Source organism: Salvelinus alpinus, chromosome 13 (assembly GCF_045679555.1).
Source record: "Salvelinus alpinus chromosome 13, SLU_Salpinus.1, whole genome shotgun sequence".
Classification (NCBI taxonomy): domain Eukaryota; kingdom Metazoa; phylum Chordata; class Actinopteri; order Salmoniformes; family Salmonidae; genus Salvelinus; species Salvelinus alpinus.
Window position 1 is genome coordinate 1,815,144 of NC_092098.1, and position 18,232 is coordinate 1,833,375.

An 18,232-nucleotide genomic window follows, 5' to 3' on the forward strand; every position below is an offset into this window, starting at 1 on the left:
GACAGAAGCCAATCCTCAGTAAAAGGCACATGACAGCCCGCTTGGAGTTTGCCAACAGGCCCCTAAAGACTCCCAGACCATGAGAAATAAGATTATCTGGTCTGATGAAACCAAGATTGAACTCTTTGGCCTGAATTCTAACCATCACGTCTGGAGGAAACTTGGCACCATCCCTACGGTGAAGCGTGGTGGTGGCAGCATCATGCTGTGGGGGTGTATTTCAGCGGCAGGGACTGGGAGACTAGTCAGGATCGAGTGAAAGATGAATGGAGCAAAGTACAAAGAGTTCCTTGATGAAAACCTGCTCCAGGGTGCTCAGGACCTCAGACTGGGGCATAAGTTCACCTTCCAACAGAACAACGACCCAAAGCATACAGCCAAGATGCGCAGGAGTGGCTTTGGGAGAAGTCTCTAAATGTCCTTGAGTGGCCCAGCCAGAGCCCAGACTTGAACCCGATCTAACATCTTTGGAGAGACCTGAAAATAGTTGTGCAGTGACACTCCCCATCCAACCTGACAGAGCTTGAGAGGATCTGCAGAGAAGAATGCGAGAAACTCCCAAATACAGGTGTGCCAAGCTTGTAGAGTCATACCAAAGAAGACTCGAGGTTGTAATCGCTGCCAAAGGTGCTTCGCTGTTTTTGCTTTGTCATTATGTGGTATTGTGTGTAGTTTGATTAGGGGAAAAAACGATTGAAACAATTTTAGAATAAGGCTGTAACGTACATTTTTGGGGAAAAAGTCAAGGGGTCTGAAAAACGTTCTGAATGCACGGTATACTGTAAGTATCACATCACTGTATTCATTTTCCCAATGGGGACTGTGTGTGGTTCCTAGTCTATTAAGACCAGTTCATTTTATAGTTGGATCATGAGGTCTGACCCCGTAGCCCTGCACATTCACTTGGCCAATACTACACGCACGCATGCATTGTGTGCACACATTCACGCACGCACGCACGCACGCACGCACGTACGTACGCACATACTTCTAAATGCGTAGTAATTTCCTCCCTCTGTCAGTTCCCCTGAAGGCCACTTTGTTGGCTGTGTTGATGGATGGGTTGAAATTTGCCTAGTGTAAACAGATACTGTTTGCCTCTCTAACTTTCTCACTCTTTCTCTCTCACATTCTTTCTCCCCCCTCCCCTCTCTCTCTCCCTCAATCTCTCTCTTCCCCCTCTCTCTTCCTCTCTCTCTCTCTCTGCCCCCCTCTCTCCCTCTCTCCATAGAACTGTGTATGATAGATGTGATTCTGTGCCAAGATGAGAATGCGTTGCTGAGTTTCGAGGCGATCCGTAGCATCCACAAACTGATGGATGATGATGCGGATGGAACCGTGGACATGAGCGAGACAGACGGGGTGAGATACATGCACACATAACAATGCACACACACACACACACACACACACACACACACACACACACACACACACACACACACACACACACACACACACACACACACACACACACACACACACACACACACACACACACACACAGTACTCTCTCTGAAGGTTAGGGCCACATTGAAGCTCATGTCTGTTTTATCTAGACGTGTCAGTTTCCTGGACACCATATGAGATGTAAACCAGCACTAGGGCAGGGAATTGCCAGGGACCTCACGATACGATATTACCACAATACGTAGGTGCCGATACATGATTCTATATGTATTGTGATTCGATACTGCGATATTATTGCAATTTGATGTTCCAAGCATATTGCTCACTATACGCTGTGTGTACAAAACATTAACAACACCTGCTCTTTCCATGACTTAGACTGACCAGGTGAATCCAGGTGAAAGCTATGATCCCATGTCACTTGTTAAATCCACTTCAATTAGTGTAGATGAAGGGGAGGAGACAGGTTAAAGAAGGATTTTAAGCCTTGAGACAAATGAGACATGGATTCTGTATGTGTGCCATTCAGAGGGTACATGGGCAAGACAAAGGATTTAAGTGCTTTTGAGCAGGGTATGGTAGTAGGTGCCAGGCGCACCGGTTTGTGTCAAGAACTGCAACACTGCTGGGTTTTTCACACTCAACAGTTTCCTGTGTATATCAAGAATGGTCCACCACCCAAAGGACATCCAGCCAACTTGAGACAACAATGGGAAGCTCATGGGGCCAGCATCCCTGTGGAATGCTTTCGACACCTTGCGGTCCATGTCACGACAAATTGTGGCTGTTCTGAGGGCAAAAGGGGGCACAGCTCAATATTAGGAAGGTGTTCTTAATGTTTTGTACACTCAGTTTCTGCTGCAGAAAGACAAGAGAAAGCATGAGAAGTGAGTTTTGATCAGTCACAGAAATAAAAGTGCTCAAAACAGGTTGGCTCACTATTTAAAAAGAAGATGGAGAAGAAGCTATAGGATTACATTTTTTATTTTTATTAAATTGATAGTTGGTATCGATATAATATTGGCCAAAATAATATTATGATTGGCAACTGTAGGGACCACATCACCCCTGCCCCCCTCCCTTCTCCTCCTGCCCCCCGACCTGCCTGTCCTTGTGTGTCCCTCCAAACCCTCTGGCAGCGCTCAGAACAGCTGTCCTAATCCTGTGTGTTTCTCGTGTGTGTGTGTGTGTGTGTGTTTCTCGTGTGTTTGTTTCTGTGTGTTTCTCGTGTGTCTGTCTCGTGTGTCTGTTTCTGTGCGTTTCTCGTGTGTTTCTGTGTGTTTCTCGTGTGTGTGTGTTTGTGTTTCTCATGTGTCTGTGTGTTTCTCGTGTGTCTGCTTGTGTGGCTGTGGATATGAACAGTTGTTCACAATGCGAGGCAAAACACATAGCACCCGCAACACCAGCCTCATAATATGTATTACTGTTACAGTATACTACTATAGTGTAGTATAGTAGTATACCCATGCATTGTACTGCTGTGCCTCATACAGTAGCAACATGTATTTATGGTATGTAATTAAAACATTCTCACTCTCTGTTAGTTCCTGAGGGAGGATCTGAAGTACCATGACCCCAAAGGGAAACACAACAGTTTCCATGGAGCAGACCTGCTCATCAGTGTAGAGGACATGTGGAACGTATGGAGGGCCTCGGACGGTACGGAGGGAATGAGGGCATCTGGGAGGGAGCGAGGGGGACTAAGATGGGATTGTGGAGGGAGGATAAGCCTGAGATCATTCACACTGTCATAAATCCAGGTGTTTCTGGTTTGTCCATTGGGACAGCCAGTCCTCCAGTAGGCTGTTTTGTGTTAGTCAGTGAGTGTGCAGTGCGTTGGGACAGCTGTTTGTGTTGGAGCAGATTAGCATGGTAGATACAGAGAGACAGAGTAGGCCCCAGATAGCCAGGGCTGCGTCCCAAATGGCACTCTATTCTCTATTTAATGCACTACTTTTGACCAGGGCCCATGGAGCTCTGTTCAAAAGTAAGGCACTATATAGGGAACGGGGTGCCATTTGGGAGAAAGCCAGAGATCAGCCAGTGCTCTTACTCAATTAATCTTTCTCTGTGTGTGTGTGTGTGTGTGTGTGTGTAGTGTACAACTGGACAGTGGAGAAGGTGGGGGACTGGCTCATACAATATGTGGAGCTCCCTCCGTATGTGGACATCTTCAAGAAGCACAATCTGGACGGAAGGGCCTTACCCAGGTAACACACACACGCCTCATATAGACACACGGGTATTCCTTGAATTGCGGGGGCATTTGCGTCCCTTTGCAACCATGAAAAACACTTTTCAATGACGAATAGTTGTTACACACACTGACTTGTATTCATGGATGCCAAGGGAAGCCAGGCTCCCCCCAAAAGTTTACCAATAACAAAAACATAGGGTGAGTCAACATGTTTTTCTACTTGCAAGAACGCGCACGCACACACCCAGAAATCAGAACCATGTACGGCCATATCAAATCAAATTGTATTTGTCACATGCGCCGAATACAACAGGTGTTGACCTTACAGTGAAATGCTTACTTACAAGCACTTAACCAACAATGCCATTTTAAGAAAAATACCTACAATTTTTTTTAAATAGAAGTAACAAATAATTAAAGAGAAATGCAAGTAGGCAATGCAAGTATTCTGGGTAGCCATTTGATTAGATGTTCAGTAGACGTATGGCTTGGGGGTAGAAGCTGTGTAGAAGCTTCTTGGACCTAGACTTGGCGCTCCGGTACCGTTTGCCGTGCGGTAGCAGAATGATCAGTTTATAACTACGGCTGGTATAGAGGTCCTGGATGGCAGGAAGCTTTGCCCCAGTGATGTCCTGGGCCTTACACACTACCCTCTGTAGTGCCTTGCGGTTGGAGGCCGACCAGTTGCCATACCAGGCAGTGATGCAACCAGCCAGGATGCTCTCATTGGTGCAGTTGTAAAACTTTTTGAGGATCTTTTCAGTCTCCTGAGGGGGAATAGGTGTTGTCGTGCCCTCTTCACAACTGTCTTGGTGTGCTTGGACCATGATAGTTTGTTGGTGATGTGGACACCAAGGAACTTGAAGCTCTCAACTTGCTTCACTGCAGCCCCGTCAATGAGAATGGGGGCGTGCTCGGCCCTCATTTTCCTGTAGTCCACAATCACCTCCTTTGTCTTGCTCACATTGAGGGAGAGGTTGTTGTCCTGACACCACACTTCCAGGTCTCTGACCTCCTCCCTATAGGCTGTCTCATCGTTGTCGGTGATTCAAATCAAATTGATTTATAAAGCCCTTCGTACATCAGCTGATATCTCAAAGTGATGTACAGAAACCCAGCCTAAAACCCCAAACAGCAAGCAATGCAGGTGTAGAAGCATGGTGGCTAGCAAAAACTCCCTAGAAAGGCCAGAACCTAGGAAGAAACCTAGAGAGGAAGCAGGCTATGAGGTGTGGCCAGTCCTCTTCTGGCTGTGGTGGAGATTATAATAGAACGTGGCCAAGATATTCAAATGTTCATAGATGAGCAGCAGGGTCAAATAATAATAACCAAAGTGGTTGTCGAGGGTGGCTTTTGGCTTTTCATAGCCGATCATTCAGAGTATCTCTACCGCTCCTGCTGTTTCTAGAGAGTTGTAAACTCAGATCTGCGACAGGTAGAACGTCCGGTGAACAGGTCAGGGTTCCATAGCCGAAGGCAGAACAGTTGAAACTGGAGCAGCAGCACGGCCAGGTGGACTGCCAATTAACTCTCAAAATGTAGTTGGTGAGCTACAGTTGAAGTCTGAAGTTTACATACACTTAGGTTGGAGGCATTAAAACTCGTTTTTCAACCACTCCACAAATTTCTTGTTAACAAACTATAGTTTTGGACAGCTATTCCGAGACGGCTCAATAACACCGTGGCTGTACTAAATTCTACAGAGACTTCAGGTTACGAAAATAAAAGAAGGTATGGGAATTGTAAAAATATCTGAACATTATGAAGTGGATATGAACACACACATACTCAATTACATGCTTGCTTACACATACAGACTTATACATACACACACACCTTATCTCGCTCTCTTCTCTCACTCGCTCTTTTCTCTTCTCTCCCTGTCTATTGTCGAGAACTGTTATAATTTAATGTATTTCTTGTTTGTCTATCTTTTTTATGTATTTGTCTAGAAGTTTATATATGTTTACAAGCAAGGGGAAGATATCAGAATAGGGGCATTGGGGAATAATAACATATTGTACGGAATACATTTGTACTGTAGTGAAGCCATCTCTAGAGTAATGCAAGGTCTCTTTCATGAACATGTGAAACGTCAATTGCTATGGAAATGCTAGGATGTCTTTTTCAATTATTTTAAAGGTAATTATGATGCAACTATCGTGGTGATACGATATGGATTACAATTATCATCATGAATATTAAGGCTATACCCACTACATGTTACACACATAGACACTCAACCATGCAAATTGGCAGAGTTATTATTTATTTGGACATCACACTTTATAGTCTTACTCTTATACAGACATCGTACACACTCTCACTATATCACATCCAATATCATACACATCAACCTACTGTCACGATCGTGGGAATAAATGGACCAAGGCGCAGCGTGCGTAAAGTTCCACATATTTTAATAAATTAAACTCACCAAAACAAATACAGAAACAAACGAAACGTGAAGTAATGGAGTGCTCACAGGCACTACACAAAAACAAGATCCCACAAACAACAGGTGGGAAAAGGCTGCCTAAATATGATCCCCAATCAGAGACAACAATAGACAGCTGCCTCTGATTGGGAACCATACCAGGCCAACATAGAAATGCAAAAACTAGGGTACCCACCCTAGTCACACCCTGACCTAACCAAAATAGAGAATAAAAAGGATCGCTAAGGTCAGGGCGTCACACCTACTCAGATTTGCTACACACATAATATCTTGTCTTAATTTTCTAATATCTGTGGCATTGGCTCACAGGCAAACAAGCAAGGGAATAAAACACATATTGCCTAACCTATTTCTTGAATTCTAAATATCAGACATTTGAAACTCTAGTTTTGACCTTCATAATACCTATGATGGCTGTAACTTTACAAGCACTAATTATGGTCAATTTTGACTGAGAATAGTATCTAGTTATGGTAAGGGGTGAAATAAGTATAGCCAGTTATAATTGTAATGGTTTAGCAGATTATTAAAAAAATATGATCAGTCTTTACGTGGCTAAAAGAAAAGGAATATAACATATACTGTTTACAGGAAACTCACTCTACATCCTTAGTTTATGTTGCGTGGAAAAAGGAATGGGGTGGTGAAATAATTTTCTGTCATGGACAAAGGAAGTAAAGGGTGTGATGATATTCATTAACAAAAATTTCGATCTGAATGTGCAAATAGTCAGGAATGATTAGCAAGGAAGGTGGATCCTTTTGATTATGAAAGTGGACGAAAAAGTGATTTGGCTCATTAATCCTTATGGTCCAAATCAGGATGATCCATACTTCTTCGAAAACATTTATACCAATTTATAATGATCTAATCATTATGGTAAGAGACTATAACACAGTGTTAAGTACCTCAATGGACCGTAAATGTAATCACTCTACAAACTATCATCACCGTGCCCTCAAGGAAATCACAAATATTATGGACACGTTAGAAATAGTGGATATTTGGAGACTAAAAAACCCCGACCTAGTGAGATATACATGGAGGAGACTTAATCAAGCTAGTCGTCTTGACTACTTTCTGGTCTCTTTCTCTCTTGCATCAAAGGTTAAAAAAGATTTAATAGGAGACAGAATGCGATCGGATCATCATCTAATTGGCATTCACATAACTCTTATAGATTTTCCACGTGGACAGGGATATTGGAAATTGAATCAAAGTTTACTGGAGGACAACTTATTTTTAACTAATACAAAAAAATATATAACTTTTTATAATTTCTTCCAGTATAATGTAGGTAGAGCAAGGGGGGTCATTCAATTCAATATTCATTTTAGGCAGATGTTCTCTTTTCCATCTCATTTTTTGATATACTTAAAGCTCCATTGTTAGATTGTTTTAACTACTCCTATAGAAATGATAGTCTGTCAGGTACTCAGCAGGAAGGTCTGATTTCTCGATTATTAAAACAAGACCCAGATGGCAAATATAAAGACCCAGTATTTCTAAAACACTGGAGGCCCCTTACACTTCAATGTTGTGATGCAAAAATATTAGCAAAATGCATAGCACTCAGAATTAAAAGGGTTTTATCAGGTATTGTTCATCCTGATCAGACAGGTTTTTTTACATGGACGATACATTGGAGATAATATACGACAACTACTAGAAATAATAGAACATCATGAAACTTATAAAAAGCCAGGTATGGTATTTATAGCATATTTTGAAAAGGCATTTGATAAAGTAAGACTGGATTTTATTTCTAAATGCCTGGATTTTTTCAATTTCAGTAATTCTCTTATACAATGGGTAAAAATAATTTATAGCAACACCAGGTGTAAAATAGTAAATAACGGCAACTTCTCAGAGAGTTTTGAATTGTCAAGAGGAGTTAAACAAGGGTGTCCGCTGTCACCATATCTATTCGTTATGGCCATCGAAATGCTAGCTATTAAAATGTGGTGTGATCCAAACACAACATTAGAGGATTAGAAATCCAAGGCTTAAAAACAAGGTGTCCATGTATGCCGATGACTCAAGTTTTATATTAAGTCCGCAAGCTAGATCCCTGCAATGTCTCATTGAAGATCTAGATAACTTTTCTGTACTCTATGGACTAAAACCTAATTATGATAAGTGTACAATATTACATACAGTGGGGAGAACAAGTATTTGATACACTGCCGATTTTGCAGGTTTTCCTACTTACAAAGCATATAGAGGTCTGTAATTTTTATCATAGGTACACTTCAACTGTGAGAGACGGAATCTAAAACAAAAATCCAGAAAATCACATTGTATGATTTTTAAGTAATGAATTTGCATTATGACAAATAATAAATAAATATGACATAGGAGCAGGCCGTTTACTCTGGGCACCTTTCATCCAAGCTACTCAATACTGCCCCTTTTCCAAACGCCTGAAGGTACCACATTCATCTGTACAAACAATAGTACGCAAGTATAAGCACCATGGGACCACGCAGCCGTCATACCGCTCAGGAAGGAGACGCGTTCTGTCTCCTAGAGATGAACGTACCTTGGTGCGAAAGTGCAAATCAATCCCAGAACAACAGCAAAGGACGTTGAGAAGATGCTGGATGAAACGGGTACAAAAGTATCTATATCCACAGTAAAACAAGTCCTATATCGACATAACCTGAAAGGCCACTCAGCAAGGAAGAAGCCACTGCTCCAAAACTGCCATAAAAAAAGCCAGACTACGGTTTGCAACTGCACATGCGGACAAAGCTCATACTTTTTGGAGAAATTACGCGCACCTGCGCATCAGACACCTGGACTCCATCACTTCCTTGATTGCCTGCCCTATATATATGTCCCTCCCTTTGGATCCTTCCCAAGGCGTCATTGTTTCTGTTTCATGTCTGGGCATTGTTCGAGGTTCTTGTTTTATTAAATCACTCACTCCCTGAACTTTCTTCCCGACTCTCAGCGCACATAGTTACAAGGCATTTAATAAAATCTGAAATAACCTACAACTTCTCATTGGTGTTAGCCCCTACTGGTGGCACAAAGTTATAAAGGTAAAACCAAATATTTAAAGTCATTATATTAGTTGATTTAGAATGGGAAGCTGTAGCCAATTACATTTGAATAAAAAAATCCTAAATGCCACCACAATTCAAGAACCCACCCACGCACATGCATTATACCAGACACACACACTTCTCTCTTCTCTTCTCACTACCCTGGGGCGGCAGGGTAGCCAAGTGGTTAGAGCGTTGGACTAGTAACCGAAAGGTTGCAAGTTCAAATCCCTGAGCTGACAAGGTACAAATCTGTCATTCTGCTCCTGAACAGGCAGTTAACCCACTGTTCCTAGGCCGTCATTGAAAATAAGAATTTGTTCTTAACTGACTTGCCTAGTTAAATAAAGGTAAAATAAAATAAAAATCTCTCTCTCCTCTCCTCCCTCAGGTTGGCAGTAAAGAACACCACTCTCACTCTGTCCATTCTGAAGATTATTGACCGGAGTCACGCCCAGAAACTACAGCTGAAAGCAATGGACACCGTGCTGTTCGGACCACCACTCAGTGAGTGTCTAAGTGTGTGTGTGCATGTGGGGTTGATATGTGAATTCCTGTCTGACCTTGTATGCTCTCTGCTGTATGCTGTCTATTTACTGTGTTTGGAATAGCCTGAAATCCCTGAAATAGACATTGAAATATATATACATATATTGAATAAAATGGAAAGTGTTGGTCCTATGTTTCATGAGCTGAAATATAAGATCCCATACATTTTCCATGTGCACAAAAAGCTTATTTCTCTCAAATTTGCTGCACGCATTTGTTTACATCCCTGTTAGTGAGCATTTCTCATTTGCCAAGATAACCCATCCAACTGACAGGTGTGGCATATCAAGAAGTTGCTTAAACAGCATGATCATTACAAGAAACTGAAGATCTCGTACAACGCTGTGTACTACTCCCTTCACAGAACAGTGCAAACTGGCTCTAACCAGAATAGAGAGAACAGTGGGAGGCCCCGGTGCACAACTGAGCAAGAGGACAAGTACATTGGTGTCTAGTTTGAGAAACAGATGCCTCACAAGGCCTCAACTGGTAGCTTCATTAAATAGTACGCGCAAAACACCAGTCTCAACGTCAACAGTGAAGAGGCGACTCCGGGATGCTGGCCTTCTAGGCCGAGTTCCTCTGTCCAGTGTCTGTTTTGCCCATCTTAATCTTTTATTTTTATTGGCCAGTCTGAGATATGGCTTTTTCTTTGCAACTCTACCCGCTCTTGTCAGCAGAGAGACATTTTTAAGTTTTAGAGTTCATTTCCTGCAATTCTACACAATTGGGCATGGGGCGTAGAAAAAATGAATCAGTTTAAAAGCAAATTTGCTGCAATTCTACACATTTTGCAATGGGGCAGAGATTATTTACAAAGTTTAACAAACATTAGGAACACCTTCCTAATATTGAGTTGCACCCCCCCCCACCCTCTGAATGGCACACATGCATGTCTTAAGGCTTAAAACCGTTCTTTAACCTGTCTCCTCCCCTTCATCTGAACTGATTTTAAGTGAATTTAACAAGTGATAATAGCTGTCACCTGGATTTAGCTGTTCAGTCCATGTCATGGAAAGAGCAGGTGTTCTTATATACAGATTAAGTCAGAAGTTTACATATACCTTAGCAAAATACATTTAAACTCTGTTTTTGACAATTCCTGTAAGTAAAAATTCCCCATTTTACGTCAGTTAGGATCACCACTTTATTTTAAGAATGTGAAATGTCAGAATAATAGAGATTTATTTAAGCTTTTATTTCTTTCATCACATTCCCAGGGGGTCAGAAGTTTACATACTCAATTAGTATTTGGTAGAATTGCCTTTTAAATTGTTTAACTTGGGTCAAACGTGTCGGGTAGCCTTACAAGCTTACAAGCCTTACAAGCTTCCCACAAAAAGTTGGGTGAATTTTGGCCCATTCCTCCTGACAGAGCTGATGTAACAGAGTCAGGTTTGTAGGCCTCCTTGCTCGCACACGCTTTTTCAGTTCTGCCTACAAATTTTCTATAGGATTGAGGTCAGGGCTTTGTGATGGCCACACCAATGCCTTGCCTTTGTTGTCCTTAAGCCATTTTGCCACAACTTTGGAAGTATGCTTGGGTCAATGTCCATTTGGAAACCCATTTGCGACCAAGCTTTAACTTCATGACTGATGTCTTGAGATGTTGCTTCAATATATCCACATAATTTTCCAACCTCATGATGCCATCTATTTTGTGAAGTGCACCATTCCCTCCTGCAGTAAAGCACCCCCACAACATGATGCTGCCACCCCCGTGCTTCGCGGTTGGGATGGTGTTCTCCGGCTTGCAAGCATCCCCTTTTTTCCTCCAAACATAATGATGGTCATTATGGCCAAACAGTTCTATTTTTGTTTCATCAGACCAGAGGACATTTTTCCAAAATGTACGATCTTTGTCCCCATGTGCAGTTGCAAACCGTAGTCTGGATTTTTTATGGCGGTTTTGGAGCAGTGGCTTCTTCCTTGCTGAGCGGCCTTTCAGGTTATGTCGATATTGGACTCGTTTTTCTGTGGATATAGATACTTTTGTACCCGTTTCCTCCAGCATCTTCACAAGGTCCTTTGCTGTTGTTCTGGGATTGATTTGCACTTTTTGCACCAAGGTACATTCATCTCTAGGAGACAGAACGTGTCTCCTTCCTGAGCGGTATGATGGCTGTGTGGTCCCATGGTGTTTAAACCTTCGTACTATTGTTTGTACAGATGAACGTGGTACCTTCAAGCATTTGGAAATTGCTCCCAAGGATGAATCAGACTTGTGGAGGTCTACAAAAAAATATTCTGAGGTCTTGGCTGATTTCTTTTGATTTTCCCATGATGTCAAGCAAAGAGGCACTGAGTTTGAAGGTAGGCCTTGAAATAAATTCACAGGTACACCTCCAATTGACTCAAATTTTGTCAATTAGCCTATCAGAAGCTTCTAAAGCCATGACATCATTTTTTGGAATTTTCCAAGCTGTTTAAAGGCACAGTTTTATTTAATTTAATTTATTTAATTTTTTTTACCTTTATTTAACCAGGTAGGCTAGTTGAGAACAAGTTCTCATTTGCAACTGCGACCTGGCCAAGATAAAGCATAGCAGTGTGAACAGACAACAACACAGAGTTACACATGGAGTAAACAATAAACAAGTCAATAACATGGTAGAAAAAAAGAGAATCTATATACAATGTGTGCAAAAGGCACAGTCAACTTAGTGTATGTGAACTTTTGACCCACTAGAATTGTGATACAGTGAACTATTAGTGAAATAATCTGTCTTTAAACAATTATTGGAAAGAATACTTGTCATGCACAAAGTAGATGTCCTATCCAAAACTATAGTTTGTTAACAAGAAATTTGTGGAGTGGTTGAAACACTTAGGTTGGAGTCATTAAAACTTGTTTATGTAAACTTCCGACTTCAACTCTAATTTCCTTTTTTTGTTGTTGATACGAGTGCCTTCAAAAGGGGGGTTGCCCATCCCTGATAAAGAGATATGCAGTGCCTTCAGAAAGTATTTACATTTACATTTACATTTAAGTCATTTAGCAGACGCTCTTATCCAGAGCGACTTAGTATTCACACCCCTTGAGTGTTTCCACATTTTGTTGTGTTACAAAGTGGGATTAAAGTATTTAATTGTACTTTTTTGTCAACAATCTACACAAAATACTCTGTCAAAGTGCTTTGGGGACCTTTAACAGAATGTGACTGGCTGAACGGTTGTTGTATGTGGAGGATGAGGGCTGCAGTAGATATCTCAGATAGGGGGAGTGAGGCCTAAAAGGGTTTTATAAACAAGCATCAACTAGTGGGTTTTGCGACGGGTATACAGAGATGACCAGTTTACAGAGGAGTATAGAGTGCAGTGATGTGTCCTATCAGGAGCATTGGTGACAAATCTGATGGCCGAAAGGTAAATAACATCTAGCCGCTCGAGAGCACCCTTACCTGCCGATCTATAAACTATGTCTCCGTAATCTAGCATGGGTAGGATGGTCATCAGGGTTAGTTTGGCAGCTGGATTGAAAGACGAGTGATTACGATAGAGGAAACCAAGTCGAGATTTAACTTTAGCCTGCAGCTTTGATATGTGCTGAGAGAAGGACAGTGTACTGTCTAGCCATACTCCCAAGTACTTGTATGAGGTGACTACCTCAAGCTCTAAACCCTCAGAAGTAGTAATCGTACCTGTGATTACTACCTCTGAGGGTTTAGTATTACATTAGCGCAAACAGTATGCATGTTTTGGATTATTTTTGTTCTGGTCTTCCTTCTTTTCACTCTGTCAAGCTAATGTTTGCTAGCTAACCAACTAGGCTCATCATTTAACAATTGTATTCATATTTATGGATGTGAAGACCTTTAGTCAGCTGCTTTCATGCATTTCTCTGCCAACCTTTAACAAACAATAGGCAACATTTCCAGGTAACTCATTTGTTCAGTCAGACACACCTGTGTATGCACACATTTTGTTCCACAGAAGTTACTCAGTGTAGCCTACAGTGTAACTATAACTTGTCTCATGATCACATCTTTATCACTCTCCAGACAGCCATTGTATCAACATTCCCCTCAACGTCAAAAGAAAGGAAACTTCCTTCACAAGCAAAGGCATCAGATCAATCAATCACATTTATTTTATAAAGCGCTTTTTACATCAGCAATTTTCAAAGTGCTTTACAGATACCCGGCCTAAAACCCAGAAGAGCAAGAAATGCATAGGCAGAAGCAAAAAACTCCCTAGGAGGCAGAACCCTAGAGAGGAACCAGGCTCAGGGGGGTGGCCAGGCCTCTTCTGGCTAGTCCTCTTCAGATCAGAATACAATTTGGGTTCTCAACACACGTGAAATCAATTTCAAATTAACGAAACCATGTCTGTTTCTGTCCCTCTCCCACTCACCCCCCACCCCTTCTCTCTCTCTCCCTCTGCCAGTGAGCAGACACAGCTACCTGAAGGACCTGATGTTAGTGGTCTCCATAGTGATGGCGCTGGGTGGCTGCTGGTTTGCTTACATCCAGAACCGTAGCTCCAAAGACCACCTGGGCAAGATGATGAGGGACCTGGAGGGCCTACAGAGAGCAGAGCAGAGCCTGCACGACCTGCAAGAGAAGTCAGTCACATTACACACACACACACACACACCTGGAGGGACTCTCAAAGCAGATTCTCACATACACACCACATCCTCACACATTCTCACACAGAGACATAAACACATGTATTTGACTTGAGTGTATGGGTATTGTACAGGGTCAGCAAAAAGTGTGTGTGGGTGGATGTGTTTAACTATACTTGTGGGGACCAAAAGTCCCTACAAGAATAGTAAACAAAAAGTTGACCATCTGGGGACATTTCTTGTTAGTCCCCACAAGGTCAAATGATACTTCTAAGTTTAGGGTTAAGGTTAGAATTAGTGTTAGAATTAGGGTTAGGAGCTACGGTTAGGTTTAGGGTTAAGGTTTTCAGGTTAGGGTACAGTGAAAATAGGATTTTAAATTGGACTGAATTGTGTGTCCCCACAAGGATAGTTGTACAAGACAGTGTGTGGGGGGTTACATTATTGTATTGCCAATGTTTGCTTATTTAAGTTTCATGTGTGGGAAGGTGTGTGTGCAAAATAGATACTGTAGCTTGTATGTTGTCCAAACGAGGACACTGTGGCATTAAGCCTGAGTTTACTCCCCAAAGTTTGGATAGCCCTTGATTCAGCTCGGCGCACCAGATTGGAACCCACTATTCAAATCCTTTTCACTGTAACAAAAGTTGAGTCCACATTACTTGCCTGTTTCTTGGCTACATTAAATAATTTTTTGGGCATGAAATGGTCCTTCAAATAATGGCAGGTGAGATAATCCTGGTAAGAAATGTTTATTTGTATTCGTTTTTTTTCACCTTTAACCAGGTAGGCTAGTTGAGAACAAGTTCTCATTTACAACTGCGACCTGGCCAAGATAAAGCAAAGCAGCACGACACAAACAACACAGTTACACATGGAATAAACAAACATACAGTAATAATACAGTAGAAAAAGTCTATATACAGTGTGTGCAAATGTGGAAGGATAAGGGAGGTAAGGCAATAAATAGGCCATAGTGGCGAAATAATTACAATATAGCAATTAAACACTGGAGTGATAGATGTGCAGAAGATGAATGTGCAAGTAGAGATACTGGGGTAAAAAGGAGCAAAATAAATAACAGTATGGGGATGAGGTAGTTGGATGGGCTATTTACAGGTGCAGTGATCTGTGAGCTGCTCTGACAGCTGTTGCTTAAAGCTAGTGAGGGAGATATAAGTCTCCAGCTTCAGTGATTTTTGCAGTTCGTTCCAGTCATTGGCAGCAGAGAACTGGAAGGAAAGGCGGCCGAAGGAGGAATTGGCTTTGGGGGTGACCAGTGAAATATACCTGCTGGAGCGCATGCTATGGGTGGATGCTGCATGGTGACCAGTGAGCTGAGATAAGACGGGGCTTTACCTAGCAAAGACTTATAGATGACCTGGAGCCAGTGGGTTTGGCGACGAATATGAAGCGATGGCCAGCCAACGAGAGCATACAGGTCGCAGTGGTTGGTGGTATATGGGACTTTGGTGACAAAACGGATGGCACTGTGATACTGCATCCAATTTGCTGAGTAGAGTGTTGGAGGCTATTTTGTGAATGACAGCGCCGAAGTCAAGGATTGGTAGGATAGTCCGTTTTACGAGGGTATGGTTAGCAGCATGTGTGAAGAATGCTTTGTTGCGAAATAGGAAGCCGATTCTAGATTTCATTTTGGATTGGTGATGCTTAATGTGAGTCTGGAGGAGAGTTTACAGTCTAACCAGACCCCTAGGTATTTTGTAGTTGTCCACATATTCTAAGTCAGAACCGTCCAAGAAATTGCCAAGAAACTGAAGATCTCGTACAACGCTGTGTACTACTCCCTTCACAGAACAGCACAAACTGGCTCTAACCAGAATAGAAAGAGTGGGAGGCCCCAGTGCACAACTGAGCAAGAGGCCAAGAACATTAGAGTGTCTAGTTTGAGAAACAGATGCCTCAGAAGTCTTCAACTGGCAACTTCATTAAATAGTACCCGCAAAACACCCGTCTCAACGTCAACAGTGAAGAGGCGACTCTGGGATGCTGGCCTTCTATGCAGAGTTGCAAAAAAAAGCCATATCTCAGACTGGCCAATTTGAAAAGATTAAGATGGGCAAAAGAACAGTTTTATTTTTTGCTTATTGGGTTGAAATGAAATTATATCAGATTACTTTAGAAAAAATTGGCGTTGACTGATCAGAACAAATGATGACATGAAGAGCATTGTGTTGACACTTTGCGATGTTTAACAGTCAGAATCGCAGAATGGTAAACTTACTAAATGACTAGTGACTGGTCGTAGTGCAAATAACAGTGGGGACAATGCAAATAATGAGAATACGGATCATGTGAATGGAGATAATGGAGGTGATTTGGGCCAGAGTTCTGGGAATCTGAAGGCTCGGGCTGGACCACAGGCCACAGGAGGTCTAACCAGTTACTCTCTTATTGACATGGACCTGTGTGTGGAAGTTCTGAGCTAGCCCTTCCTCTGACACCCAACCTTCCTCCCTTTTCTGGTTCATCTCCAGAGGTCGTAGTCCTCCAGTTTCAAGGTAACATACTTGATATTCGTCGGACTCACATCTCCAAGCATCTCCATCCACCATAAAATTCCAACGTCTGAGTGAAGAGCAACAATAGAGCACAATGGATCTCAGACTCACTGAGCACTCTAACCCGCTAATTAACAGAGCTCAGGAAGAGTGGAATGAGCGTTGCACTGAGACCTGTATTCTGGAGCAGGATCGATTTGGAGGTGGAGGGTCCATCATGGTCTGGAGCGGTGTTGTCACAGCATCATCGGACTGAGCTTGTCGTCATTGAAGGCAATCTCAACGCTGTGCGTTACAGGGAAGACATCCTCCTCCCTCATGTGGTACCCTTCCTGCAGGCTCATCCTGACTTGACCCTCCAGCATGACAATGCCATACTGCTTGTTCTGTGCGTGATTTCCTGCAAGACAGGAATGTCAGTGTTCTGCCATGGCCAGCGAAGAGCCTGGATCTCAATCCCTTTGAGCACGTCTGGGACCTGTTGGATCGGAGGGTGAGGGCTAGGGCCATTCCCCCAAGAAATGTCCGGGAACTTGCAGGTGCCTTGGTGGAAGAGTGGGGTAACATCTCACAGCAAGAACTGACAAATCTGGTGCAGTCCATGAGGAGGAGATGCACTGCAGTACTTAATACTGACTGTTACCTTTTCAGTCAGTACCAGATACTGACTGTTACCTTTTGATTTTGACCCCCCCTGTTGTTCAGGGACACATTCAATTTCTGTTAGTCACATGTCTGTGGAACTTGTTCAGTTTGTCTCAGTTGTTGAACCTTATGTTCATACAAATATTTACACATGTTAAGTTTGCTGAAAATGAACGCAGTTGACAGTGAGAGGACGTTTCTTTTTTTGCTGAGTTTACATGATTCCATATGTGTTATTTCATAGTTTTGATGTCTTCAGTATTATTCTACAATGTAGAACTATTTTAAAATGAAGAAAACCCCTTGAATGAGTTGGTGTGTCCAAACTTTTGACTGGTACTGTACATGATTGGGGTCCAAGTGTGGTAGTCTTCTCTGCTTTTGCTCCGGTACAGCTAACCCCTGGCAATCCTGCTGATGATCTCCTTTCACAGGCTGTAAGAAGAGCTCAGCTTGAACAGCAATAGGAGTTAAGGCTGTGGGAACAGTTACAGAATAACTCAGATGTATGTACCTCAAAGCTGGGATGCAACGGGCTCCTTAAGCCCAATATATTCCTTACCCAGGAAATACCTAACAAGCAGAAGCTATATTGTTTGTCAACAGCAAAGCTCATCATCCAAAGGGACTCATTAATGATATGTCGACACGAGATATAATTGAACGTTTCTCCTCTCCCGGGGCTGCTCCTGTTGTCCTCATCCACAAAAAGGCCGGTGGTCTTGGATTTTGTGTGGACTATAGGAAGACCATCAACGTCTCCCAGACTGATGCCTATCCTCTTCCCTCCATCCAAATGATCCTGGAGTCATTGTCTGACACTGTTGTGTT

The 18,232-nt window shown here is 42.4% G+C and overlaps 1 protein-coding gene across 7 annotated transcripts in view; it reads left to right on the forward strand.

The window, feature by feature from the left end:
* LOC139536833 (stromal interaction molecule 1-like) overlaps positions 1 to 18,232 on the forward strand; it is a 90,767-nt gene that overhangs the window by 36,072 nt on the left and 36,463 nt on the right. For all 7 annotated transcript variants that reach the window (XR_011667405.1, XM_071337484.1, XM_071337480.1 and 4 more), the window contains 5 exons: positions 1,232 to 1,362; positions 2,955 to 3,069; positions 3,509 to 3,620; positions 9,507 to 9,622; positions 14,051 to 14,228. Coding sequence is in view for 6 of the 7 variants with exons in the window: in XM_071337480.1 (XP_071193581.1) it covers positions 1,232 to 1,362; positions 2,955 to 3,069; positions 3,509 to 3,620; positions 9,507 to 9,622; positions 14,051 to 14,228 (652 nt within the window). In the remaining variant the exon portion in view is untranslated. The remainder of the gene's footprint in view (positions 1 to 1,231; positions 1,363 to 2,954; positions 3,070 to 3,508; positions 3,621 to 9,506; positions 9,623 to 14,050; positions 14,229 to 18,232) is intronic.